This window comes from Nicotiana tomentosiformis, chromosome 6, assembly GCF_000390325.3.
Source record: "Nicotiana tomentosiformis chromosome 6, ASM39032v3, whole genome shotgun sequence".
In the NCBI taxonomy this organism is placed as follows: Eukaryota; Viridiplantae; Streptophyta; class Magnoliopsida; order Solanales; family Solanaceae; genus Nicotiana; species Nicotiana tomentosiformis.
In genome coordinates this window covers 98,023,465-98,050,790 of record NC_090817.1, presented here as the reverse complement: position 1 = coordinate 98,050,790, position 27,326 = coordinate 98,023,465, and the positions used below count along the sequence as shown (strand labels likewise).

Sequence of the window (27,326 nt, the reverse complement as noted above, 5' to 3'; positions counted from 1 at the left end):
AAAAAATAATATGATTAAATATCCAAAGCTAAAAAGGATAGTATTTGTTCTTTTTTCTGTATATCTCAGAATGAATGTGTGTATGAATCAATGTCCTCCAATTACAAATGATAACCACTCTTAATATAGTGGAGGAATCCCATTTTAGATATAATTAAAAATACATATGAGAATCCCATGATAGATTAATTAATTATCTTTTCCTTGATTCAAGCCGTGATTTCCGCCGAGATTCTCTCACAAAATGCGGCTATAATGCCTTTTTTGTTTCTTGGCTCGATCTTGATCTTGGTAGATCTCAATCTTGACCGGTCTTTGGGTCTCGAGCTCGATCTTGACTCGATCTCAATCTTGGTCGGTCTTGGTATTGATCGGTCTTTGGGTCTCGAGCTCTGATACCAAGCTGTCACGACCCAAAACCCACTATAGGTCGTGATGGCGCCCAACATTGCCGTTAGGCAAGCCAACGGTGAACTATTAGCTTAATTATTTATTTTATTATTTTTAAAATCATAAGTCTTATTAGTAAGAGATTCAATGCGTTTTAAAATCATGAATACTTAAAATATTAGTAAGATATAAAATAAAAGACGACAATGTTAAGCCAAACCATAACATTCACTAGAGTATCCCCAAAATCCGGTGTCACGAATGCATGAGCATTTACTAAGGAGTACAAAATTAATACATCTGTCCGAAATGTAAATAAGACAGGATAGAGTAAATAGTACGATGGAGACTCTGTGGGCTGCGATACGTAGCATGGAATGCAGCTCACCAAGAATCTCCTCAGCAACTGCGCCTACGCGCCAAGATGACCACCAAATGAACTTGTCAGATCCTGCACATTTAGTGCAGAAGTGTAGCATGAGTACGTAAATCAACGCATACCCAGTAAGTATCTAGCCTAACCCCAGAGAAGTAGTGATGAGGGGTCGACATCGACACTTACTAGAGGTCCAATAAAACAATATGATAAATCATAAGCCGATTTGAAGCACAACAACAATAATGGGGGTAAAACTGTAAGTTATATAATCTTCCAAAATTTTTGTTTAAAGATGTGAATTTCTCAATCTCATATTCTATCTCAACAACTCAAATGTATCAAGTGCCAGTATCAAACGGATAAGGAATACTATATAAAATGCCATGCATCAGTGGAAGGATAATCTCGTGAATATTCGGATTGCTAGCGATATAACGCATGATTATGCCGAGGTCGTATGAACCGATCCAGAATAATATGTACACTGCCGAGGGTCAACCGACATGAACCATAGATGCATCTATTATACTTTCGAGGCATTCGGCCCGCTCCACAAGAAAAGGAAAGAACTTATCAAATTACGAGACACATGCTTATAACACAGATACAGGTCCATAATAGTGAATAAACCCCTTTACGTTTATCAAATATCTTGGCAACAACTCAAGGTGTGTGTGTGTATATATATATATATATATAAATCAATTTCAATTATAATTTCAGTTAATTAAGCTATCAAAATGAGTCCAAACAATTCCAATATTACATGATAAAGTCCCTAGATCTACCCGGACATAAACATGTTTTAGCTACGTATGGACTCTCGCCACCCCGTGCGTGTGTAGCACCCACAACTAGTAGCACATAACAATTATATTACATAGGGGGTAGTTTCCCCCTCACAAGGTTAGATAGGAGACTTACCTCGATTCGAAGTTTCATAACCGGCTCCAATGCCTCTCTAACTCCTTGATTCAAAGCTAAACGATCTGAAACTAGTCAAACGATGTGAAAACCAATAAAGATATACTCTAATACTCATAATCAATCAATTTTTAACAATTTCCAACTTCGCTCGAAAAGTCAACAAAGTCAACTCTCGGACCCACGTGCCCGGATTCCGAAAATTTTTAAAGATAAACTTTACCCATGACTCTGCGAACTCAAATATATGATTTATTCCAAATTCCATGTCGAATTTCTTGGTCAAAATTCAAAAATATAATTTCTAAGTTTTTCTTCAAAATCTCAAAATTTTCCAAAACTTTCCACGTTAAATACTTATAGAATCCATGTAATTAACTTACAATATGTGGGAATTACTTACCTTGCACTAGATGATGAAAATATTTCCTTGAAGCTCTCCAAAAATTGCCCAAATCAAGAGAGAAATGGAAGAAATGAGCCAAAACCCGAAATAAATTGAAGTCTACCCAAGCCCTTCCTCTTCGCGATTGAGGAAGTACCATCACGATTGCGAAGGCCAAAAATCCACTGACCCAAAGTTCTTCTTCGTGTTCGCATCACCCACGTCGCGTTCGCGATGCCTCCAAGTCCTGATGCTTCGCGTTCGCGGTCACTCAGTCGCGTTCACGAAGGCTTAACACCTCCAGGCCCTCAGCTCTCCTTCCTTCTTCGCGTTCGCGACCTCCATGTCGCGTTCGCGTAGGTCGCCCCAGATTCTCTTCCATATACGCGAACCCTGTGTCGCGTTCGCGATGAAAAAAATCCCAGCAGCCCAAAATCCTTCTTCGTAAACGTGTGAGAGCCTTCGCGTTCGCGAAGAACAATACCAGACTCCAGCACCAGTAGCTGCAAATCACCTAAACTTGGTCCGAAACTGTCCTGACACATACCCGAGGCCCTCGGGACCCCGTCCAATCATACCAACCAGTTCCAAAACATCACACGAACTTGCGCGAGGCCTCAAATCACACCAAACAACATCAAAACTATGAATCGACAATCGAAACCTTTCTTTAAACTTTCAAACATTCAAACTTCGACAACGCATCTGATTTTCACTTAAACATTCCGGAATGATTCCATAATAAGCGCCGAAATGCTCCCGGACCACCCGATACTCAACCCGAACACAGGCCCATGTCCGAAATTATCATACAAACCTATTAAAATTTTCAAATCTCGATTACGAGGTCGTTTACTCAAAAGTCAAACCTTAGTCAACTCTTCCAACTTAAAGCTTCCGAATTTAGAATTTTCCTTCCGAAGCAACTCTGAACTTCCCAAAATTCAATTCCGACCACACATATAAGTCATAAAACATGAAGTGAAGCTACTCACGGCTTCAAACTGCCAAACGACGCACTAGAACTTAAAACGACCGGTCGGGACGTTACATCACTGAATGTTGGATCTGTCTTACTTTTATATTTCTTATCATTTGATTTTTTTTTATATTTGAGGCCACAAGTATAATTTTGGTAAGATAGTTTTTAAAGTCTCTACTTTTATTGATTTTGGAACTACTGATAGTACTTGATAGAAATCACCTCCTAAACTATTACTTTTTCCACCAAACGGTTTATTGATATCCAATATATCTCTACAACTTTAGGCAATTGTTCCGATCCTTTGACGCTTAGCCATAAACGCTTCATCCCATATTATCAATTTGTCTTTCCTTATAAATTTAGCACTATTGCTCAACTTTGATATGTTTGTGATGGTTATTTCAGTCGTTTGAAGAGGTATATCAAATATAAAGTGAGTTATACAACCTTATAATAAAATCGTTGATGGTACACCGCTTGTTATTATTGTTAACAGTACCATGCCTCTTGATCTGACATTTGCAAGTAATGCATGACAGAGGAATACTATTTCAATTCCAGTGGAGGCATCTACAAAGGATAATCCCGCTATATCAGAGTCAACTCTTTATAATATAGTCTTGAAAGCTTATTTTTGTTCAGGACTTAGCTTTGATAGTGCTTCTTCAAACACTTGTATGGCCTTCTTAATACTATATTAATCTTTTTTACTTTGCGATCTAATTTTTTTTAACCTATAACGCTCTTTTTATGGAATAAATTTACATACCCTAAGATTTTTAATTTTAACTTGAAAAATAATTTTACTCATATGATGAATTTAAAAATAATTAAATTAAATTATCTTGCTAAATAATTAATTGAAAATTTTGATTATTTGGTCTTAACATAAAGAATAATTTATATTTAGTTGGTTCAGATTCTTAATATTAGTTCATCTCTTGTTTTAAATATTTAATCGTAATTATAATTTTTGTAACGACTCGACCGGTCGTTTTGAGCTCCAGCACGTCGTTCAGCAGTTTGAGGCCTTGAGTAATTTCACTTCAAGAATTATGACTTGTGCGCGTGGTCGGAATTGAATTTGGGGAAGTTCGGAGTTGATTTGGAAAGAAAATTCTAATTTCGGAAGCCTTAAGTTGGAGGAATTGACTAAAGTTTAATTTTTGAGTAAACAACCTTGGAATAGGGATTTGAAGGTTCCAACAGGTTCGTACGATGATTTTGGACTTGGGTGTATGCCCGGATCGAGTTTGGATGAACCAGGAGAATTTCGGCACCTATTGGGGAAGTTGGCATTTTGAAAGAATTTCATAAATTTGGGTTGAAGTGTATTTTAATGTTATCGATGTCCGTTTGGGATTCCGAGTATGGGAATAGATCCGTGTGGTGATTCTGGTGTTGGGAGCACGTCCGGAAATGGGTTTGGAGGTCCGTAAGTCATTTCGGGGTCTTTTGGCGAAAGTTGAAACTTTGAAAGTTTTTGAGAAGTTTGACCGGAAGTGGACTTTTTGATATCGGGGTCGGATTCTAATTCTGAAAGTTGGAGTAGGTCCGTAATGTCAATTATGACTTATGTACAAAATTTGAGGTCAGTCGGACGTGATTTGATAGGTTTCGGCATCGATCGTAGAAGTTTGGAATTTCAAGGTTCATTAAGTTTGAATTGGAGGGTGATTCGTAGTTTTGATATTGTTTGGGGTGATTTGAGTCCACGACTAAGTTCGTAATGTGTTTTGGGACATATTGGTATATTTGGTTAAGGTTCCGGGGGCCTCGGGTAGATTCCGGGTGGTTAACAGATCGAATTTGGAGTTGAAGAAAGAGCTGAAGCAGCTGGTGTCTGGTGCAATCACACCTGCGAGAAAGGGCCGCAGGTGCGGCGTTATGGTCACAGAAGCGGTCCTCGACCACCTGGGCAAGGGTCGCAGATGCAGAGTTGGGGGCGCTGATGCGCATCCGCAGGAGCAGTCAAGGCTCCGCATGAGCGGGTTTTTGTTCGCAGAAGCGTACTTGGGTGGGCTTTATGGAAAGCCGCACCTGCGATGGGGAATGTCCGCAGGTGCGGAGCCGCAGAAGCGGCTAGTGGACCACAGATGCGAAAGTCGTCTGGGCATAAGGGTTCTTTTAAAATCGGGATTTGGCCCATTTTCTCTCATTTTTTCTTTTGGTTGGGGCGATTTTGGAGAGTTTCAAGGGGAGATTTTCATCAAGCATCGCAAGGTAAGTGATTCCCACCTATTACAAGTTAAATATATGGTTGTATAAGGATTTAAACACGGAAATTTGTAGAAATTATGGGGTTTTGGGTGGAAAACCTAGAAATTGATATTTTATAATTTAACCACGAATTTGGGCATGGAGTGGAAAATAAATTATATATTTAAGTTAGTGGTGTCATGGGTAAAGTTTTCTTCGAAATTTTTTGGAATCCGGGCACGTGGGGCCGAGGGTGATTTTTATCGACTTTTCGAACGGAGTTGGAAAATATTGTAAACATGATTATAATGAGTATTAGAGTATATATTTATGAAATTTCTCATTTATTGACTAGTTTTGGAGCGATGGGCATCGATGTGAGTCGTTGGAAGGGCTTTGGAGCCAGTTATGGAATCTCGGAGCGAGGTAAGTCTCTTTTCTAACCTTGTAAGAGGGAATTTATCCCATAGGTGAACTTAATTAATATGTGTTGTTATTTGTGGGGGGCTACGTACGTACGAAGTGACGAGAGTCCGTACGTAGCTACTATTCCTATTTATGTTCAGGTAGTTTTAGGTTTACACCATGCTTTGTGGACACCGTTATTTGATTTTATTTGTTAATTGTATCAAATGGAACTAAGTCGGGAATTTTAAGGATTTAAAAGCTTCAAGTTGAATTGTCTTTTGTTTTGAAAAGAATCAAGAAAGAGCTATAATTTATTGATAATTTATATTTGATCGCGTCGCATGTATATTTCGCGAGCGGGGTAATTCTTTCTACTACTCTCATGGGAGCGGGCCGTTCGCCTCGCCAGGTTAATAGATGCATCTATGGTTCGTGTCGTTCGACCATCGGCAGTGCACAATTTACATTTATGTTGGATCGAGCCGAAAGTCCTCGATGGAATTTTGTGCGTGATAATAGAACTGGAAGTCCCTTTTATAATTGGTACAAATTCATTATTTGAAAAATTATTTGTTTTAAATGAAAAGAGTGATTTGGATTCTTAAATATGGTGATCAATTGTTCAGTTATTTCTTTTTCTTAGTTTTATCGTTACATATATCATGCTTAATTAGAATTTCATATTATCATATCGTTGGTCCTTAGTAAGTGTCGGAGTCGACCCCTCGTCACTACTTCTTCGAGGTTAGGCATGATACTTACTGGGTACGCGTTGATTTACGTACTCATGCTACACTTGCTGCACATTTTCTTGTACAGGTGCATATATGTATAATGGCCTTGTGGGCGCAAAGGCGCGATTATTGCGGGGAATTAGGTGAGTTGCATTCCACGTTACGAGTTCGCAGCCAACAGAGTCTCCTTCAGAGTATTTATATATTCCTGTCCAATTTTTATTCCGGACAGATGTATTTTATTTTATATTTTTAGTTGATGCTCATGCACTTAAGCTCAATCTCTTAAGTTCATAAACTTCGAACTTTGAACCAAGTGTCTGATTCAAGCCTAACCAATCCGGAATGAATCCAAATTTTGCATACAAGTTTCAAATGACATAATGAACCTATTCCAACTCCCGGAACAACAATTCAAACCCGATATCATCAAAGTCAACTCTCGGTCAAACTTATGAATATTCCAAACTTTCAAATTTTACTTTTCGCCAAATAGTGCTGAAACCTTCTAGAAACACCCAAATGCAAATCCGGCCATACGCCCAAGTCCAAAATTACCATCCGGACCTAACGGAACCATCAAAACTCCGTTCTGGGGTTAAATACACAAAAGTCAAACTTGGTCAACTCTTCTAACTTAAAGCTTCTACAATAAAATTTATTCTTCCAAACTAATTTCGAATCAACAAAAACCGAAACCGACGATACACACAAGTCATAATACATTACATGGAGCTACTCATGCCCTCAAATAACCAAGCAAAGTTCAAATACTCAAAATGACCGATCGGGTCGTTACAGTATCTACTCCAGTTGGCGAGTCAGTAAAAGCCACAAAAGTCTATAGAGGTTGTATAGTTTCAGTGCAAGGTCGCAGCACCAAGGCCGATCTCATAGAGTTAGAAGTGGTGGATTTCGATGTGATCATGGGTATAGATTGATTGTCTTCCTGTTATGCCATGTTAGATTGTCGTGCCAAGATAGTCAGGTTCCTATTTCCAAATGAAGAAGTCTTAGAGTGGAAGGGTAGTTCAACATCGCTTGTAGGTAAGTTTATTTCTTACCTTAAGGCACAATGAATGATCGGTAAGGGGTGTCTCGCCTATTTGGCTCACATAATTAATCCAGAATCAGAACCACCAGCTCTTCAGTCTGTGCCAGTTGTTAGAGAATTTTCAGAAGTTTTCCCAAATGACCTTCCCGGACTTTCTCCTAAAAGAATCATAGACTTTGGCATCGATCCCATGCCAGGCACTCAACCCATATCTATACCTCCTTATAGGATGGCTCCAGCATAACTTAATGAGTTGAGGGAACAGTTGAAAGACCTTCTTGACAAGGGCTTCATCAGGATGAGTGTTTCACCGTGGGGTGTCCCAGTCTTGTTAGTCAAGAAGAAAGATGGGTCTCTCAGAATGTGCATCGACTATCGATAATTGAATAAAGTTACCATTAAGAATAAGTACCCACTGCCAATAATTGATGATTTATTTGATCAACTTCAGGGTGCAAAGTACTTTTTAAAGAGAGACTTGAGATTGGGGTACCATCAGTTGAGAATCAGAGAAGAGGATATATCTAAAACAGCCTTTAGAACTCGCTATGGGCACTATGAATTTCTATTAATGTCCTTTACGTTGAAAAATACTCCAGAATAGAGTTTTCAAGCCATTCCTTGATACCTTTATTATCGTGTTTGTAGACGATATTCTAGTATACTCTAAAGGCAAGGAAGACCATGCAGAATACCTCAAGATAGCCGTGCAGACCTTGAAGGAGAATGAGCTTTATGCCAAGTTTTTAAAATGTGAATTCTGGTTGCAGTCAGTGGCATTCTTAGGCCACGTGGTATCTAGTGAAGGAATAAAAGTAGACTCTCAGAAGACAGAAGCAGTCAAGAACTGGCAAAGGCCGACAGTGCCAACCAAAATTAGGAGTTTCTTGGGGTTAGCTGGCTACTATAGAAGGTTTGTAGAGGGATTTTCCTCACTTGCAGCTCCATTAACTAAGTTGACTCAGAAAGCAATTAAGTTCCAGTGGTCAGACGCTTGTGAGCCGAGTTTTCAAGAGTTAAAGAAGAGGTTGACCACTGCATCTGTGTTAACCTTGCTTATAGGTTCGGGTGGGTTTACAGTGTATTGTGATGCCTCCAGAGTTGGTCTTCGTTGTGTTCTTATGCAAGATGGAAAAGTTATTGTTTATGCTTCCATGCAGTTAAAGAATCATGAGAAGAACTACCCCACACTTAACTTGGAGCTTGCAGCAATGGTGTTTGCATTAAAGATATGGCGACACTACCTTTATGGCGAGCATCCTGAAGTGTTTCCAGATCACAAAAGCCTCCAGTATATTTTTCAAGCAGAAAGAGTTTAATTTGAGATAGAGAAGGTGGCTCGAGCTATTGAAGGTTTATGACATCAATATACTTTATCACCCGAGCAAAGCTAATGTGGTAGCAAATGCACTTAGTAGGAAGTCAATGGGTGTCTTGGCCCATCCTGCAGTACAAAGGCAAACTTTGGGTCGAGAAATTATAAAATTGGCAAATGATGGAATTAGATTGGATGAGACCAAAGAAGGAGGTATAACTGCTTATGCCTTAGTGCAGTCTTCTCTTGTTGTGCATGTTAAGGCTAAGCAAGACGAAGATCTGTACTTTGTGAAGTTAAAAGAAGAAGTCAAAAACAAAGAAATTACTGCTTTCACTCTAGGAAGTGATGGAGTTTTGAAGTTGAATGATTGGTTATGTGTGCCTGATGTAGATGGGCTTAGGAAGGACATAATGGAAGAACCTCACAGCTTGAGGTACTCTATTCACCCAGGTGCTACCAAATTGTGTATGGACTTGAAAGAGTTGTATTTGTGGAAAGACATGAAGAACAAAGTAGCAGATCATGTGGCCAAATGTTTGAATTGCCAATAAGTAAAAGCTGAGCATCAGAGGCCTGGTGGCCTAGCTCGGGATATAGAGATATCAAAGTAGAAATGGGAGATGATTAATATGGATTTCGTAATAGGTCTGCCTTGCACATACCGTAAGCATGATTCAATTTGGGTTATCGTAGACTAACCCACGAAGTCCGCCAGTTCCTACCAGTAAAGACGATAGATTCCGCAAAGTAGTATGCGCAGTTGTATATCAAAGAAATAGTCTGATTGCATGGTACTCTAGTTTCAATCATATCTGACAGAGGCCCTCAATTCACGGTGCATTTTTTACAGGAATTTCAGAAAAGATTAAGTACCAAGGTCAATTTGAGCACCGCTTTCCATCCACAGACCGATGGCCAGGCAAAAAGGACCATTTCGACTCTCGAAGATATGTTGCGAGCATTTGTTATAGATTTTGGAGGTAATTGGGATGATCACTTACCACTTATAGAATTTGCTTACAATAACAGCTATCTGGCCAGCATTGGTATGGCTTCTTATGAAGCGTTGTATGGGCGAATATGTAGGTCTCCAGTGAGTTAGTTTGAACTAGCAGAGGTGCCGTTGATTGGTCCAGAGTTTGTTTGTGAGGCCTTAGAGAAAGTTCAGCTAATCAGAGAAAGACTGAAAATGGCTCAGAGTCGTCAAAAGTCCTATTCTGACAAGAGGCATCGTGACCTAGAGTTCATGATTGGTGACAAAGTATTTTTGAAAGTTTCACCAATTAAAGGAGCCATGAGGTTCGGTAATAAAGGTAAACTTAGTACTAGGTTTATCGGGCCTTATGAGATTATAGAAAAGAAGGGAAAAGTGACTTATGATCTAGCATTGCTCATTGAATTGTCCTCTGTTTATTCTGTCTTTTATGTATCTATGCTTAGAAAGTACATTCATGATGAGTCGCATATAATACCTGCCGATACCATAGAAATTAAAGAAGGCTTGACTTATGAAGATGTACCTATAGAAATTCTCGATAGGCAAGTAAGAAAGTTGAGAACAAAAGATATAACATCGGTAAAAGTTTTATGGAGTAATCATGATTCAAAAGAGGCTACGTGGGAGGTCGAGGAAGATATGAGGAAGAAGTACCCTTATTTATTTGAGGAACAAGGTATGTGAACATAAGTTTGGCTTGGCATTTATATTTCATTTATTAAATACAAGTTAGCATGTGTTTATGTCCTTGCTAGATTATACTTAGTTGTTGAAGTAATTTAGTTTCTGTCAGAATATATTTAGTTATTAAATAATTTAGTACCATGCTATAGTACATTTAATTCATTAAAGTGATTTACTTTTTTGCTGAAGTGTTGTGCTTTAGATTTTGGTCGGTTATTGTAGTACCTCCTTGCCGGAGTGTGAGTAATAAGTGTATGAACTGTGTATGGTGCCTATGAATGACTTGTTAAGGTATATTTGGTTATTGTTAATGTAGTTTTGGTACTGGTGACATGGATAGTTTTTTTGGATAGTCTAATTTATAAAGGAGACTCTACCCAAATTTTGAAAATTTAGGGAGTTAGCCAAATTTTTGAGTCCTTTGGGAAAGTGAGTAGTGCTAAGAAAACTTAAGAAGTTTAAGGACTTAAGGAATGATTGTTGTCTTAAGAATAAGACCCTAGCAACATTCGAGGATGAATGTTTTTAAGGAGGGAAGATTGTAACATTTTCCTCAAATCTATAAAAGTTTCAAGACACGCTCAATATAGAATTTAATTTTTTTAATCTTGCCTTAAGTGCATAAAATTATACTTCTATTACGGATTTAAACCCTTATGATTGACTTTGGAGTTACTTCTCTATTTATAAATAATGTGATATACAAGCAGAGGAATATTAATAATTTTAATATTATTAATTATTAAAAGTGAGTATCATTAATTATTAGTTAAGTCAAAACCAAAAAAAAAGGTTGGAGGAAGGGGGGGCAAGGCCTAAAGCCCATAAAGGATTGTTGGAAGGCAAAAGGATTAAAAGGACTTATACGAAAAACAGAACTAGCGCTCTGTTTACTCATGAAACATAGGCAACCACGTAACAGAGGCAGCCTTGCTACTTACTCACGTAGGCAACGGAAAGTTCTAGATTTCTATACAAATCACTAGTTCTTGAACTCAGGTATATAAAAAAATTTATTGTCATTATCCTACAGTAGTAGTAGGTAAGAATTGAATTATTAATTCCCTTCTTTCTCTGTAACAACAGTAAGTTCTATGTTTAGGTGTGAAATTTTAAAATTAGTTAAAATGTACTGGTTGTTGTAGAGTAGATTATTTGACGGGTATAAATTGGACTGGGGCCTACGTATTAGCTTGCGGAGTTTTGAGGTGAGTTGATATAACCCTTTACTAAAGTGGTTTAACTCACAAAAGCACACATACAAGGTGTTTGATGAATTGCTTAAAAGAGTTACTATGTACTTAATTGGAGCGAGTGAGTACCTATTAACTTAGAATTGTTCTAGCTAAAGTTTAGATGATTTATTCTGATATATGTGCATTTCAGATTTTTGTGTTATTCTTATATGCCATTTTCATGTTGAAAATTCATGAAGAAGCAAGAATCTTTAGAAATACTTTTGAATGTTTATTTCAAGCTTTTACCATGCTTTACATTTAAGGATATCAGTATGTATAGATTATTCCAGAAAAGATTTAGACTTGAATGGTCAAGAAAGTTGAGAAGTTGATTTAGATCCTAGCGAGGTCATACAGAATAATTTATTATTAAAGTATTTTTGGGAGTATCCTCTATTTTGAGAAGGGGTCATAGTCCAGGCCGAGGGTCCTGATCAAGGCGTTGACTTCCTGAAACTACTTGTACCAAAGAAGGGAGCACACGAGCCGAGGGTCTCGTTGCTGAGAATTTACATAGCCCGGTTTTGGTATAATACATGAACGCTGAGAACTATGAAGCAAGTGGCACCTCGTGGATTTGGTCTATTCGATCAGGTTGGAATCGAACCCGTGCTGATCACATAGTGACTAAGATAGAAATAAGTCAGGATAGTTGAAACTCTCAAAGCATAAAGTGGAAGTATTTTTTTTTTATAAGAAAGAAAAAGAAAAGAATTTCTTTTAGAATATTCATAAACTGTTGTTACGCAATTATTTTAGAATTGTTCGTAGAAGATTTATGTTTTCCATACATTTAGAATCTTTGCTTGTAATGTATATTTTATTAAAGTTTCGTCCTCTATCGTTGAGACTCACTAAGTACAATGGATGGTACTGACGTTCTCTTTTGGGAACCTGCATTGGTCTACGGTACAACGTAGGAACCGGTTTTGCAGGTGAACAGGCTACAGGTTAAGACTTTCCTCACTTCCAGTGCTATTGGTGAGTTCCGCTTTTGTTCGTGGAGTATTCCTTTGAATCGTCATTATTTAGCTATTTCTTTGTTTAATTAGAGAACTGGCCAGAAAATCTCATGTCCTTAGCAGTGCGTCAGTTTATCAGGAGAGGCTTCATAGACATAGTCGGTGGGTTAAGATTTAGGTATTTTTGATAATAACTTTGTAGTATTTCAGTAGTTACTACGAATAAAATTTTAGAGTTGGTTTATTTTAGATAGTCAAATTAATTAAAAGTATTTGATTAAATTATTGCCTTATTGCATATAAAGTTTGAAGTTATAATAGTTTTGATAAGGGTTGATGGTTCGCTCGGTCAAATTTAGCGATCGGGTGCCGGTCATGGTTTGTTCCGAAAATGGGTCGTGACAGATTAGTTCGGTTTTATCGGGTTTTTTGGGTTTTCTGAATTTTTTTGTTACATGAATATTTTTCAATCTTACTTTGTTAAAGTTATAGATAAAATTTTAATAAGTAAATATATGTTTGGTAAAAATTAAGAAATTGACAAACATACGATCTATTAAAATATTCTTATGGGAGAAGTTTTTTAGTAACACATGATAGTAATTTTCTTAATTGTCTAACAATAATTTTTCGTTAATGTACGCTTTCAAGGTTAACCGAATTTAATAATTAAACATAAAAATCAAGATGATACCTAAGTAATGATATATTCTATTTAATTTTAAATTATCGAAATATTGTTTCAAGTTCGAAAAAGATATAAGAAATCTTGACATAAGAATATGGAAGAACAAATAGATGATTGACGCATTTCAGTAACACTTGATAAGAAAGCGATACAACCCATTATTTATATAAATAAAAATGAATGCACTTCATAGTTCTATTAAATATTACATCCCGTGAGAGGATCTCAAATATTTCTACACATTTTTTAAAGAAAGTTCAATATAAATTCTTAAAATATAAAAATTATATATTTATATATCGGTGTGGTTCGGGTTTTTTTTACTCAATGCCAAACCAAATCAAACCAAACCTAGTCGGATTTTTAAATCGATTTGGTTTGACTTTTTAATTTGGTACAGTTTTCCGGTTCGGTTTGAACACCCCTAGTCATTGGTACTATCTTTCTGCCATATGTTGTTGTTACTGTTCTATTGTCTCTTTTAATCTTCTTGTGCCGAGGGTTTATCGAAAACAACCTCTCTACCCTCATGGTAGGGGTAAGGTCTGCGTACACACTACCCTCCACAGATCTCACTTGTGGGATTATACTGAGTTGTTGTTGTTGTTGTTGTCTAATATTATTTGTTGGCACCTATGCTCCAAAAGATTGAATCGTGCACTTGATTGAATGTTGAGTTATTTACCCAAAGGAACAGGGATTAGTTCTTACTTAATACTTTTTTTCTATTTTTTTTAATGGTGCACCTATGTTCAAGAAATCCTAGCGTCATAAGAAGAGGGGAAGTACAAAAATTAGAAGCCATAGCTAAATAGTACTACGATTATTGTTTTCCAAAATGCAACATTAATTTTAATTTACATAACTCGTAGTAGCATTTTGGTTTGGAGGAAGATGTAGACACGCAAAACATGAGATATATTTAAAGACATTAATTAAAAATAATAAGTGTGATATGCCCTTCCTGTGTGCTGTATAATATAGAAAATCTCATAGTTTAATCAGCCATTTCCCCCCGAGTATCGTCCTCAATCCATGGGAAATATTCTTCAAACGACTTGAACGTCAAACTTCTGCTTGAAAATTTCCTTAGAAGATCTACTCGTTTTATTCCAATCACATTTAACAAATCTTTCTTCTATAAATTAAACAACCATAAACTCATAATAATTACTTATATCTAAAGAAATTAAAAAACACTAGCACAAACAGTCACGCAAATATAAAATCAATGGTCTGCGTGGCAAACTGGTCTGAATTAATAATAATTGAAACAGGGAAAGAAGTTGGAGATTTTGCTTATCTTTGTGGTTTACTTTTATTCTTGTGGTACAGGTGATCAGCAAATTTACAGAAAATAAGCTTTGTGTGGAATTTGTGTTTGGGGGTGGGAACTGGGAAGTATTCAATTTGGCCACTGGCTGATTTATGACATTTAAGTGAATTGAATTATATCTTATACTACAACAAAAAATGTAACTTGATAAACATTTCACTCCTTACTTATGTTTCAAAAAACTATATATAGTAAATCCAAATGGTCATTTCATTATTAATAGTGTAGTGTACACACAACAGCCTCTCTAATTCTTCAACCACTTTGTGTACTTTATACAGATACGATCGAGAAAGTTGAGTTTCAACTTAAGAGTCACTCTTTTGGAAATTTATGAAGAGGTTTAAGAAAAATCAAGTCGTCCAAATTAATTATTATACGAGATTTTAAATTGGATTTCAAAATGAAAAAAAAAGAAGAGGAAATAAAGTTGGCGTAAAAAATTTGGATAAGTGTTTCCCTTAAGACTTTATTAGCTTAGCCGTGCACAAAGTTACATATATATGAAGTGAAGAAAAGGGATTGACTACAAGTAGGACAACAACTCTTAATCGTGTTTCATTCCAATCTAAACTCCTCATATTGTTAATGTTGTTTTAAATCACTACATCTCCTTACATAAAAAGAACTTTTAATTTGTCGAGTGTCATTTGTCACCCAAGATACTAATAATGGGGACAGAATAATCCTTTATTTTTATTTGGAGAGTGGGGTTGAAGGTGAGGGTGACTTATAACATGGATAAATAGAACAAATAAACTGTTAATTATATTGTCTAAATGCCTGCCAAGAAGCAAAGAAGAGAAAAAGGGTTTAGAGATACTCTTTTCTTGTTTAATGGCTGTCTTTGTCAACAACAACAGTTAGTCAAACACATGCATTTTCAGGCAAAGGAAAATAGGTTGGAAAAGAGTTGTCGAAAATTTATTTTCCATCAAAAACTTTACATGCATTTTCAGGCAAAGGAAATCTGTAATTTAGGTTTTTATGTTCTTGGAAGAAGTGTCAAACACATGTTTGTATATGTAGGCAAAGCGAGTTGAATTTGTATAGTCAGGATAATATGAGTGTTCAATAGGTACCATGCAAAGATGAAGTGACAATGAAATATTGTACCAAGTTGAAGGAGTCAGATATGTATTTGCCAACATAATTTAAATAAGATATACAGAAATTCGGGATCAGAAAATGAGAAAATTTTAAGTATTTAGCTTCTTGTTCTCGTGAATAGTATGCAAAAAAACAAAAGGATGTGCAATTAACGTTCAAAATGAGTGCTTATACAATAGACATTGTTGGAAGTCCAATGAACTACTTGTCAATTAACGATTTTCTGCAAATATTCACTAAATACACTATGAAATTGTGACCTCCCATATCTGTTAAAATGGAGGACTAACTTTTTTTTTGTGAAAAGTCAGCAATATGCTTACTTGGAGAGTGTTTTTAAGAAAAAATCCCAGAAAAAATTTTGGCCTCTTAAAACCGCAGGGGACTTTTTCCCACAAGTATTTTGAGAAACAAAACAAGTTTTATAAAACTAAGTTCTCATTTTTTTTTAATTCCACATCCTCACTTGTCTAATTTTTTAAAAAACGATGTTCATTAAATTATTTATATATATATATATATATATATATATATATATATATATATATTAAGGACTCTTATTAAGGCTTTGCTTTAGGTATCGAAGGATGTTGGGCATAAATCCATATAAAATATAAATAAGACACAGTTGTGACGCAACTAATCCTCCATAAAAGTCTATTAAAATAGACGTGGCACAATCTGTTAACAAACATACTATCATGACTCTTGAACTCTCTTTTGTCCTTTGAATTTTGCTACTCAAAGCATATGAATTCGACTAATCCAACAATTGCCAACTAAAGGGAGCAAAACACTTTTTCTCCAAAGATTATTCTCTTTATAACTTGAGATCTCTAGAGTTAGGTTTTTTTGAGATCTCTTAGAGTTAAGTTTTTTCACTGGGCTGTTGTTATTTTTTTTGAGAAAAATTCCTAACCACTTTTATTATGGAAGCGCGATCTTTTGTGAAATTCCTACATAAGTAGTTGGATCCTTAAAAAAACCTTTTATGAGAATACATTGTTCAAATTAAGTTTCTTTATTGTCTCTTATTAAGAGAAGATGGATTCCTATCATCTCACCATACCTTGTTCAAAACACTTCGATTTTATATCAAATACTCCATTTTTTTTTTTTGCTCTTTCTAAACGAATGATTATTTTATTTTGAATAAGCGAGAAAAGAAATCACACGTATTCTATAATAAAGAGGGATTTCTATAATAAAAAGGGAAAGAAACAGAACACTAACACTGGTTCTGAAATTTGAAAAAACAAACGTCCTACTACTTGCACTGGATTAAGGTCCTTTTTCTTATTTTGCTGCCTCCGAAATTAACCTTTGCATTCCTCAATATATAGAAGACACGGGAACTCGATCAAGTTAATAAATAATTAAGAACTAAGGTGTTGACAAGAGGGGTTGCTCTGATGGTAGGCAACCTCCACTAGTGGGATTATCCTGAGTTGTTGTTGTTGTGTTGTCAAAGAAACTCGTTGACGCACGAAACCAGTTGTCTAAAGAGAACTCGAACTAAAAAAAATAAATGTCATTCATAGAAAGTTTTACTAGAATGGCAGTTCAGTAGTTAATGTGACCCCTTGTAGAGTCTGTTTTTCCACAAGAGAACCAAACCTAGCATGTCGATTTACTAAATTTATAATTAACAAAAGAGAAGGAGAAGAACTAGTGAAAGATTTGGCAAACGTTAAACTGCAATGGTCACTAAATCTCTAGAGTCAATCACCTTAAACTTTCACCTCTTTGGAGCTACATAAGAGCGGAGTCAAAGTTGTATAGCAACGAACTGCAAAAATAAACCTAGAAGTTGCACCAAACAGATGTACATCCGGATTAATAGGATATAAACTTTTCAGGTTTCGATCATGGGCTCAGGACCGGAGGGTTCTGTCTGCGACTTGCCTGACTGACGAACACTATTAAAGAGAATGTCTTTGATAACCTGAAAACCACAGAAAAATACATCCAGAGTGTCTAAGACATTTCTATCTATCAGTGGAGTGTTTTCAAGCTATGAGAAAGATATGTGACTAATATAAGACTAGAGCAGCATATACCTGCGACATTAAGCCATGAACTTGCTCGACAGTAATCTTAGCACTATCACGTGTAATCTTAGCAAGCTGAGATTCTTCCTGCAAAACAGCGGACCAACACATTTAGTACCACTATAATGCAATGTTGTATTTTGCAATTCACAAAAGCATGATAGCTTTCAAAGCATAGTCTGAGGATCTAGATAAAGACAAGGTCACTCCATATAACCAAGCTCAATGGTGCAAAAGCAAAACATGAGGTGAAACAATATGACACATCACCATCCACCAAAATATAATTTTGGAAGTGGAAAAAATGGTGGGCTTTATGCTTTCAGGATCTACTTTCCACGGTACAAATATTGCAAATATGAAGGGAAGTAGAGCGAACACATACACTGATTGAGAACCACTTCCCAAGGCATAAGACTGAATACCAAATTACTAATCACAAAGCTTCCTCAAACAAAACCTCACACCCCTTATGTAACAATGATATAGACATGTGTAGGTATTATTCAGAGATATTCAATAAAGACGCCAGGTCCTTTTTATATTTGGCAAGTGATTATTTTCCACACACTTAAACCAGGACAGTAAAAAATACTACCTTTTATTTCGCAGGTCTACTATATTAACCACACTCTACAGACAGAGGATCAAATCATTCAAAGGTAAAAATAGGATCAGTTTGGCATATTATCATAAGGAACTAGTTTTCTCTTTGGGGTGATATTTGAAACACATTATTCACACGAGTAGGAAACTTTTCCCCTGTCCACTATACTTTTTTTATATCTTCTGCTAAAGTAGTAAGAGAGCTCTTCGTTCATCAACTCTTGGCCTTTTCACCTTTTCCTACGAGTTCCACATACAAATTGCTGAGACTTGCATGAACCTAAACCATAAGCAACTGACAGCTAATCATAGTTCCACATTTGAATACACAACGTACCCTTCCTTTTTCTTCTCTTCTTTGGTTACTTTCTCCAAGTTTCTCTTATAAGTAGTAAGAGAACTCTTTGTTCATCAACTCTTGGCTTTTTCACCTTTTCCTACGAGTTCCACATACAAATTGCTGAGACTTGCATGAAACCATAAGCAACTGACAGCTAATCATAGTTCCACATTTGATTACTCAACGTACCCTTCCTTTTTCTTCTCTTCTTTGGTTACTTTCTCCAAGTCTCTTTATAAGCACATGCTAGGTGCTCCAGTTTCTATTCATAACGATTATGGATGTGGATGCATTTTCTTATCAAAGTACCTCGCGGCGCCCTCTCCTGATATGCCACCATCAAAGGGACATATGGACCCTTAGCAACCGCATAATGAGTTTTGAGGTAATGGGCAAGCCAACCATAAACATAATAAATGGGAAAACAAATTTGACCCGATCAAATTGGAAAGAACACGAAATCTTATTCAAACTATGATAGGCACTCGCCAAAACTGGGACAGCAAGGCTAATCTTCTGTCTGCTTGCCATCTTAAAAGTTTAGAGAAAAATGAAGTTTTCTGTCTTATAGGGAAACACAAAAGCACATAACCAACATGATAAGAAGGCTGCTAAATATGTTTCATCTTTCTTGTCAGACCTCACCCTAAGCTTGGAAAATACAGCTTCTTCATCACTTGACCATCTAGTTGTCTCAGGAATAACTCCGTTAGGATTATGTATCGACTTTAGGGGATTTCTTTTCCTTCTGTAATGGGGCAGGTTTATATATTAAAGTTTTCTTACACCAAAATTTTGTCCACTTGCTCAAGGAGACCTTTTGGTTAACGCATGTACCTTCCTTAAGACGATGGAAAGCAGCAAATAAGTCTCATCTATTTTTCGTCTAAACATGTGAGTTCCCTTGTCTCAGGTACCACTTCCTCGTACGGAGAACCCGCAATGGACAAACCTCCAAGAATATGCAAGTCCCAAAGAGATAGATAGTTCTCCGGCTGATGTAAGAAGTGTGTTTGTCTTGGGGTACTAAGTCTGATAAAATGTTCGAGTTTCGATCATAAGTGAAAAGCGAGGCATATACAACATCATAAATCTTTGATGTACTCAAGGTTTGTTGACTTCTACCAAGTACATCTTCAGCCCATTCCCAATATCTTGGAATGTGACGATACTCTCCCTCATTTGTTACTGTGTTTTCCCAACATATTTCTCTTTGAATTATGCGATGTCCTAAGTTCGAAAGGGTGCTAGCAATGTTTACGTGGCAATGGATTGGCGCTTGGAGATACCACATCTTGGAAAGTGGATTAGAAGTAGACTTGTGCTCCAAAGTCCAGTTTTCTACATGAAGCGGGTTCCTCAAGGAAGGTCGTGAGCCTGCATACCGCCAACTTGTGGGGTGTGAATCAAAAAATTTCTTTGTTCTATGCCATCTTCAGCCTCAATTATGAGATACTGCGAGCGGGGATAAGTATCCTAAAATTTGGTTGGCACACCCTAAGGTTATCACTCCAATTTTTTGGGCGGGGATGAATAAACCAATTGAGACTGAAGATGGCATAGAACAAACCAAACTTTTAATTCACACCCCACAAGTTGGCCGGTATGCAGGTTCACAGCCTTCCTTGAGGAACCCGCTTCATGTAGAAAATTGGACTTTGGAGCACAAGTCTACTTCTAATCCACTATCCAAGATGTGGTATCTCCAAGCGCCAATCCATCGCCACGTAAACATTGCTAGAACCCTTTCAAACTTACGGCATCGCATAATTCAAGAAGAAATATGTTCGGTAAACACGGTAACAATCGAGGGAGAGTATCGTCACATTCCAAGATATTGGGAATAGGCTGAAGATGTACTTGGTAGAAGTCAATAAACCTTGAGTACATCAAAGATTTATGATGTTGTATATGCCTCGCTTTTCACTTATGGCCAAAACTCGAACATTTTGCAAGCATTTTGTGAGGCTTGGTGCCCCAAGACAAACACACTTCTTAAATCAGCCGGAGAACTATCTATCTCTCTTTGGGACTTACATATTCTTGGAGGTTTGCCCATTGCGGGTTCTCCGTACGAGGAAGTGGTACCTGAGACAAGAGAACTCACATGTTTAGACGAAAAATAGATGAGATTTGTTCCTCAATCTTGCGAGTACTTATTCGCTGCTTTTCATCATCTTAAGGAAGGTATGGGCGTTAACCAAAAGGTCTCCTTGAGCAAGTGGACAAATTTTTGGTGTAAGAAAGCTTTAATATATAAACTTGCCCCATTACGGAAGGAAAAGAAATTCACGCCTAAAGCCGACACAATCCTAACGGAGTTATTCCTGAGACAACCGGATGGTCAAGTGATGAAGAAGCTGTATTTTCCAAGCTTAGGGTGAGGTCTCACAAGAAAGATGAAACATATCTAGCAGCCTTCTTATCATGTTGGCTATGTGCTTTTGTGTTTCCCTATAAGGCAGAAAACTTCATTCGTCCCGATACTTTTAAGATGGCAAGCATGATGGCAAGCGGACGGAAGATAGCCTTGCAGTCCCAGTTTTGGCGAGTGTCTATTATGGTTTGAATAAGATTCCGTGTTCTTCCCAACTTGATCAGGTCAATTTATTTTCCATCCATTATGTTTACGGTTGGCTTGCCCATTACCTGAAAACCCATTAAGCACTTGCTAAGGGTCCATCTGCCCCTTTGATGGTGGCATACTCAGGAGAGGGCGTCGCGAGGTACTTTGATAAGAATGATGCAAAAAACGCATCCACGAAGAGAAGTAGTATCAAAATATTAAGCTAATTGACAAGTTAATAAAAAGTCATATTAGTAAATGTATAATACTAAGTACTTGCTAATTTAATAATAATAATAATAATAATAATAATAAAATAATAAAGAATAAATAAGGAACAAACAATTAATTTGATAACTATATAGTGTGTGATTTTGTATAGATTTTGTTATATTTCTGTACATTATATTAAATAATAAAATAACAACTAATATTTATTAAAATAATATGATATATTAAATCATAATTTTATAAGATTAATATTCTATCAAATTATTCGCGCATTGTGCGGGTTCTAACACTACTAGTACTTAATATGTTTGAAAAAAGAAAAGAAAATTTTAAAAGTTAAATTAGCTTATTATTACACAATATTACCTCCGATTCTCACCTCCTCATTGAAAATTGGAGAGTGTAATTATACCCCTTCAGGCTTCAACTCCATCCAATTCCATGTTAACCAAGTAACTACTTGGACAAATATGCCAAATTGTATAATTATACCCAATTATACCCAAATCCAATTCTTATATGGATTTTCAAACATACTTTAAAAGTTACTCAACGTGAAAATGCATACCACTTAACCATCACCTCATATTTGTTGGACTAATATAAAGCCGATATTAGTAATAATTTATATAGTCATGCTATATGGATAAGATCATGTAACTAAAAATAATATAATAGATAAACGAAAGAAAAGAACATAAACAATAATTTCATGAAATAAATAAAATATATAAAGATATAATTTAACTTATTATGTAGTAATTTTAATTAAAAAAATTAGACTTTCTTATTAAATACAAACGGGAAGAAGAATTCAATTTAATTTCTTGTTGAAAATAATACAAAAATAATAATTATTACAATTAATAGTAGATTTATGACATACAATAAAAGAACTTCTTTGTCTAACCTTTGAAATAATTCAACATCATCCATTTAGAAAAATAATACAATAATATTCGTATTATAGATAAACACTAAATGAAAAAAATTAAAATATTGTAGAACAAAAACTAATGTATAAAGAGGAGAATAGATATAATATAATTCTATCCACACTTTAAATTTATTTGATAAAATTAAGCAAATAAATACCACTCAAAAATATTATTGATAAATTTAAATATCGAAATAATTTGAGAAAGTCATACCGGATAAAGTCAAGCTAAACTTCAAGAGTAATACAAAAGTATATTCATTGTATTAGGCAGATTTATATTGAGTTCCCTTAGCATATCCTGGCATATTTTAGTTATAAGCAGTTTCATATCCCAGTAAAATATGATCAAGAGGGCTTAATACGCCGCACAGTTACAGAAATAGCCGCTCTGTAAGCACAAAATACTACTTGGAGTTTGATATCTTCGAATAGGAATCACATGCCAAAGATTCAAAGATAAAAGAGTCAAGACACAAGAGAACACAAAAAAAATACCTCTTTCTTCCTTTGAGGGGGTGCCATTAAGGGGCCAAAACGTGAATGGGATAGTTGATTTTCAGCTTGCTCCAGCTTTTCAGCTGTATGATTTAATGGGGTCAACTAATTTCGAGGTGTTTCAATAGTGGAAACTTATATACAGCCATCAATTCATTCTGATAATAATAGAAAGTGGAAATGTTAAGCAACAATAATATTACCAAGATCAGATATCTGTCCAGCAACATAGTCTCCATTTCCAAGCAAAGGAGAAGACGAAAGTGTGTTCACCCAATACTTGTTCCATAGTAGGTCCAAGAGATGGCAATCAAGAGAGGACTTGAAATACGTAATATCCAATGAATAATACTGCAAATAAAGAGAAAAATTGGTGAGCTAACAGTCAAAGATTTAAACATATATGTGTGAGTGCATGCGCCCATGCCAAAGAGGCAACCTGCTTGCAATGTACTCCAAAGTCTTCGATTTTGTTCAACGGAATGGTCTGGTACTCTGAGATGGGATCATCTGGAGGCTTGTATCCTTCTGGATATGTTCGAAAGGCACCAATCTCAACTTTTCCAGCAGAAACAGTTCTTGTTGGATCAATAACAACTGCAAGAAAGGGCTCCTGATATTGCTGGTTAAGCATTTGTGTGGTAACATCAATGCCAGAGAGCCAGCATCCATAACCAGGATGAGAATGGTACCACCCAACCACATTTTCCAGCCGACCAGCCTATACCAAAAACTGAGTATGAGAATGGTCTGAACAAACTACATCCACAAGCACCTTCCAATTAAGAAAATCAATTGAGACACAATGTATAAATCCTATATACAAATGCACACAGCCTAAATTTAAGCAACTCAAAAGAATTTCTAGGTGCAACAAGATTGAATTCCGTGACCAATGAAAGATTTTGACAAGAGGCTCTAATAAACTGCAAGGTTACAAACTCCTGAAATAGACAGAGGTATTTATAAATATAAGTAGAAACTCCTACAAAATGCTTATAGAAACACATATGAAGCTATAGATCATCTGAAATAATTGACTTTTTGCTGATGATAAGGCAACCATGGCACACGAGCAAGAATCTGTGATATGTCCCCAAGATTGGTAAACAACAGTTGCCACAGATACCAGATCAAAGACCTAAGAACTAATCAAGAGAGGCCACTCTATTCTCAAAATGACAAATTTTGGCTTAACGGCATGTGTACTAAAACGGTGATGGAAACCTAAGCAATGTACTACAGACTAATAGCAGGTTATGACCAAAGAATCACTAAGGAGTGGCCTACGATGCAATTCCGAAGCAACGGCATGAGCATGCTAATATGTAATTGGCGAGATTAGACTCTATTAACTTCAAATACCAAACAACAATCCGTTTGTAGGAGCATCCTGATCTAGAATCAAATAGTGGAGTACACCCTTTTCTTTTATAACCATGGAGTCCACTCTTACGTAATAAGATCCATCACACAGAGATCACAATGATCATATCTCTTGTTATTTCTTAAGAGAAAATTACAAATGTTATGTAGGTTGATAAACAGATTAGAAATAATAGCATACCGACGAATTAAACCCTAATTTTTAAACAATATAACATGATTTTCTTCTCCACTATAAATATTTCCACATAATTTCACATGGAAAAACTTCCATTAATAAGAGATTCTGTCAAAATGCCACACAACCCTTAAGGAAAAGCCTTAATTTAACCTTGACAGTATTCTAGGTAACATAAAATAAGGACATTTTGTTTTAGTTAATCTTTGGTGCACCCATGAGGCTCCTGTCATAGGTTCTCTACTATTATATACCGCATATTCGGAAAATTTCCCACCACATTAATAAAACATCAATAGAAAAAAAGAGAATTTTCCACATAATTTCACATGGAAAAACTTCCATTAATAAGAGATTCTGTCAAAATGCCACACAACCCGTAAGGAAAAGCCTTAATTTAACCTTGACAGTATTCTAGGTAACATAAAATAAGGATATTTTGTTTTAGTTATTCTTTGGCGCACCCATGAGGCTCCTGTCATAGGTTCTCTACTATTATATACCGCACATTCGGAAAATTTCCCACCACATTAATAAAACATCAATAGAAAAAAAGAGAATTTTGCACCAATGTCCACAGAAGCCACCGGATTTAACTATGCATATATAGGAAACAAACAAACAAATATCATGATTTGGCCAATAGGCTTCTGAACCAAATTACATATTATTAAGAATTTAAAAGGCACTGACCTGCTTGTTGGTCTGTGAATACTCGACCATATATTCATACGCATCAGCTTGAGCATTAACCCTAGTTTCAGTGCCTTCAACGGGAAGGGCAAAAGCGTCCATAACAATAATCGCATCGCCGTCGGTCTTACCCTGCATGAGTCCCATCACCTCAATCGTACCTCCGGAACGCGCGTGAACGACCATCTTGAGAAGCGCGAGAGCAGAGATCTTCACGCGCTTAAAGAAGTGAGGGTCACTCGCCCACGGCTTCTCCCGCTGGAACTTCGTCTGTGCTGCCTCGTCGTAGTGGAATATGGCGTCAGACGCCGAATTTTCCGGTGTCGAACCCGACGGCGCGTCCATTGTCACGATGTTGTTCTCTAACTCCCAGGTTTGCTGCGCCATCGCCGCCGACGATGCGTAGGAATTGAGAGGATCCATTGGAGCTTCGGAAAGTGCAATTGCAGAGCTCTTCTATTCACTCTGATTTTATAAGTGAAAAATCGGGGAAGGGTTAATTTGAAGAAGAGGTTCGGCAAAAGAGAAATTTAAGAAAAGCACTAAATAACCCTGTAATATCACTTCGTTGCAAATACACGCCTTATATTTTAAAAGTATACACTTAATCTCCTTATATTATGGAAGTTATACACAAATATTAGTTTGACTATATTTCTATTTTACAAGGTATTAAGTGTTTGGTTTAGTGAGCAAATTAAAAAAAAATTAATTCTAATAAGTTTAAAAGAATTATTATAAAGAAATTAAATAAGGGAGATATGTGTTATATTGTGAACCATAAGAGATGTTATTGTTACAAAGCCAAAATTTAAGGGAGGTCTCTGAATTTATCTCTTATTATTTTTATAATAAAAATATTATTTTGCAATTCAATGAATAGTAGGCTCTCCTTTCTGTTCTTCTCTATTTAAATACTAGTTTTTTGTCTATAGTTGATTTTCATTATCCCAATACAACTACTTTAAAATGGCATAAAAAGAGCAACATATGATAGATCGGACAGAGGGACTCATTTGACTAATCAATGGTCCATGCACCTACCTAAGATACATGTCCCTGAAAATAGGAGATTGGTTTATCGGACTTTCTCTTAGCACACTATACTGTGAATTGATTTTGCCGAGTTATTTTACATGTACAATTGGTTTCCTCTCTCAATAACATATTCCATTAATTCTAACTTTTGGTATGAGAGCAAATGCCAAGCTAAAAGGTATATATCACTTAATTTTTCATTATCGTTATCCATAAAATACTACATTTGATACAATTTTTTAAGTTTTAATTAGATGACAAGTACTATTATGCATATATCCTGTGCAATATGTCAAGCCCTAAACGTTATAGATATGATTAACGAAACGTTCACGATCTCTTAGTAATATAATATATTTAAATATAATAGCTTTTCCTTCTGCATCCATGTTCTTTTTTTGTTGTAATCTGTACATTATTTAAAATTCTACTGGTTGAGTGGTTTTAGAAACCAAAAAAAAAAAAAAAAAAAATACAACATATGTGTTACCACTATTTCACGATAGTTCACTGTATACTTCAACTATTAAATGAGATGGAAGAATCCCTTGAATTAATGCAAAGTTAATTTGTTTTTAAATGCATTTGTTGTAACTTTCACCATTTACACCTTTAATAACGGAATGTGGAATTAGAAGTAGAACATTTATAAAAGGTAATTAGTTCAGTTGCACTAATGTGATTGTAACTTGCAATATATACCTTCGAATCGGATTAGAAAACTTAAGAGAATATACGTGGGGACTAATTTAAAACAACACAATATGCAGGTTACAATTTTGCTACTTTTTGTTGTAGTTGGGATTTTGATGAGATCAATAAGTTCAGAGAGGTACATTGTTGGAGAAGGCTATGGTTGGCGTCCTGCCCCTTATCCTTCTTACTACCAAGATTGGGCTAACACTGTAAAGTTTAAAGCTGGAGATGAATTAGGTAAAAATTTAACTTCACCTACTCTTTTTTTTAAAGAAAAAATTACATGGTGTAACTAACTTATATATTGTATTTATC

The 27,326-nt window shown here is 36.0% G+C and overlaps 3 protein-coding genes across 4 annotated transcripts; 2 read left to right on the top strand and 1 right to left on the bottom strand.

Moving 5' to 3' along the window:
• Nucleotides 1-8,883: 8,883 nt before the first annotated feature.
• LOC138894472 (uncharacterized) lies at nt 8,884-9,878 on the top strand. Its single transcript, XM_070179168.1, has 2 exons — nt 8,884-9,209; nt 9,596-9,878. The coding sequence occupies exons 1-2, from the start codon at nt 8,884-8,886 to the stop codon at nt 9,876-9,878; spliced, it is 609 nt and encodes a 202-aa protein (XP_070035269.1).
• Nucleotides 9,879-9,965: 87 nt separating this feature from the next.
• On the top strand, nt 9,966-10,457 carry LOC138894471 (uncharacterized). Its single transcript, XM_070179167.1, has one exon. It carries the CDS (start codon nt 9,966-9,968, stop codon nt 10,455-10,457), a length of 492 nt encoding a protein of 163 aa, XP_070035268.1.
• Nucleotides 10,458-17,307: 6,850 nt separating this feature from the next.
• LOC104109929 (COP9 signalosome complex subunit 5a-like) lies at nt 17,308-25,809 on the bottom strand. Of its 2 annotated transcripts, XM_009619324.4 has the most exons (6): nt 25,278-25,806; nt 23,460-23,741; nt 23,224-23,371; nt 23,021-23,103; nt 17,852-17,929; nt 17,308-17,736 (listed from the first exon to the last, which is right to left on the bottom strand). In XM_009619324.4, exons 1-6 carry the CDS (start codon nt 25,698-25,700, stop codon nt 17,647-17,649), a joined length of 1,104 nt encoding a protein of 367 aa, XP_009617619.1. In that variant the 5' UTR covers nt 25,701-25,806; the 3' UTR covers nt 17,308-17,646. The 2 variants fall into 2 exon arrangements, 1 of the variants encoding a protein (XP_009617619.1); XR_001971906.3 differs by lacking the exon at nt 23,021-23,103 and having other exon boundaries at nt 25,278-25,809.
• Between the last annotated feature and the right edge of the window lie 1,517 nt (nt 25,810-27,326).

Bases quoted from the DNA above. Each gene is read 5' to 3' on its own strand.
- LOC138894472 (XM_070179168.1), top strand. From the start codon at position 8,884: ATGGGTGTCTTGGCCCATCCTGCAGTACAAAGGCAAACTTTGGGTCGA. The intron at 9,210-9,595 runs GTACTCTATTCA...CATATCTGACAG, and splicing joins GAAGAACCTCACAGCTTGAG to AGGCCCTCAATTCACGGTGC.
- LOC138894471 (XM_070179167.1), top strand. From the start codon at position 9,966: ATGGCTCAGAGTCGTCAAAAGTCCTATTCTGACAAGAGGCATCGTGAC.
- LOC104109929 (XM_009619324.4), bottom strand. From the start codon at position 25,700: ATGGATCCTCTCAATTCCTACGCATCGTCGGCGGCGATGGCGCAGCAA. The intron at 23,372-23,459 runs GTTGCCTCTTTG...CTTTATTTGCAG, and splicing joins TTGGAGTACATTGCAAGCAG to TATTATTCATTGGATATTAC. The intron at 17,737-17,851 runs GTATATGCTGCT...TGTGGTTTTCAG, and splicing joins TTCATGGCTTAATGTCGCAG to GTTATCAAAGACATTCTCTT.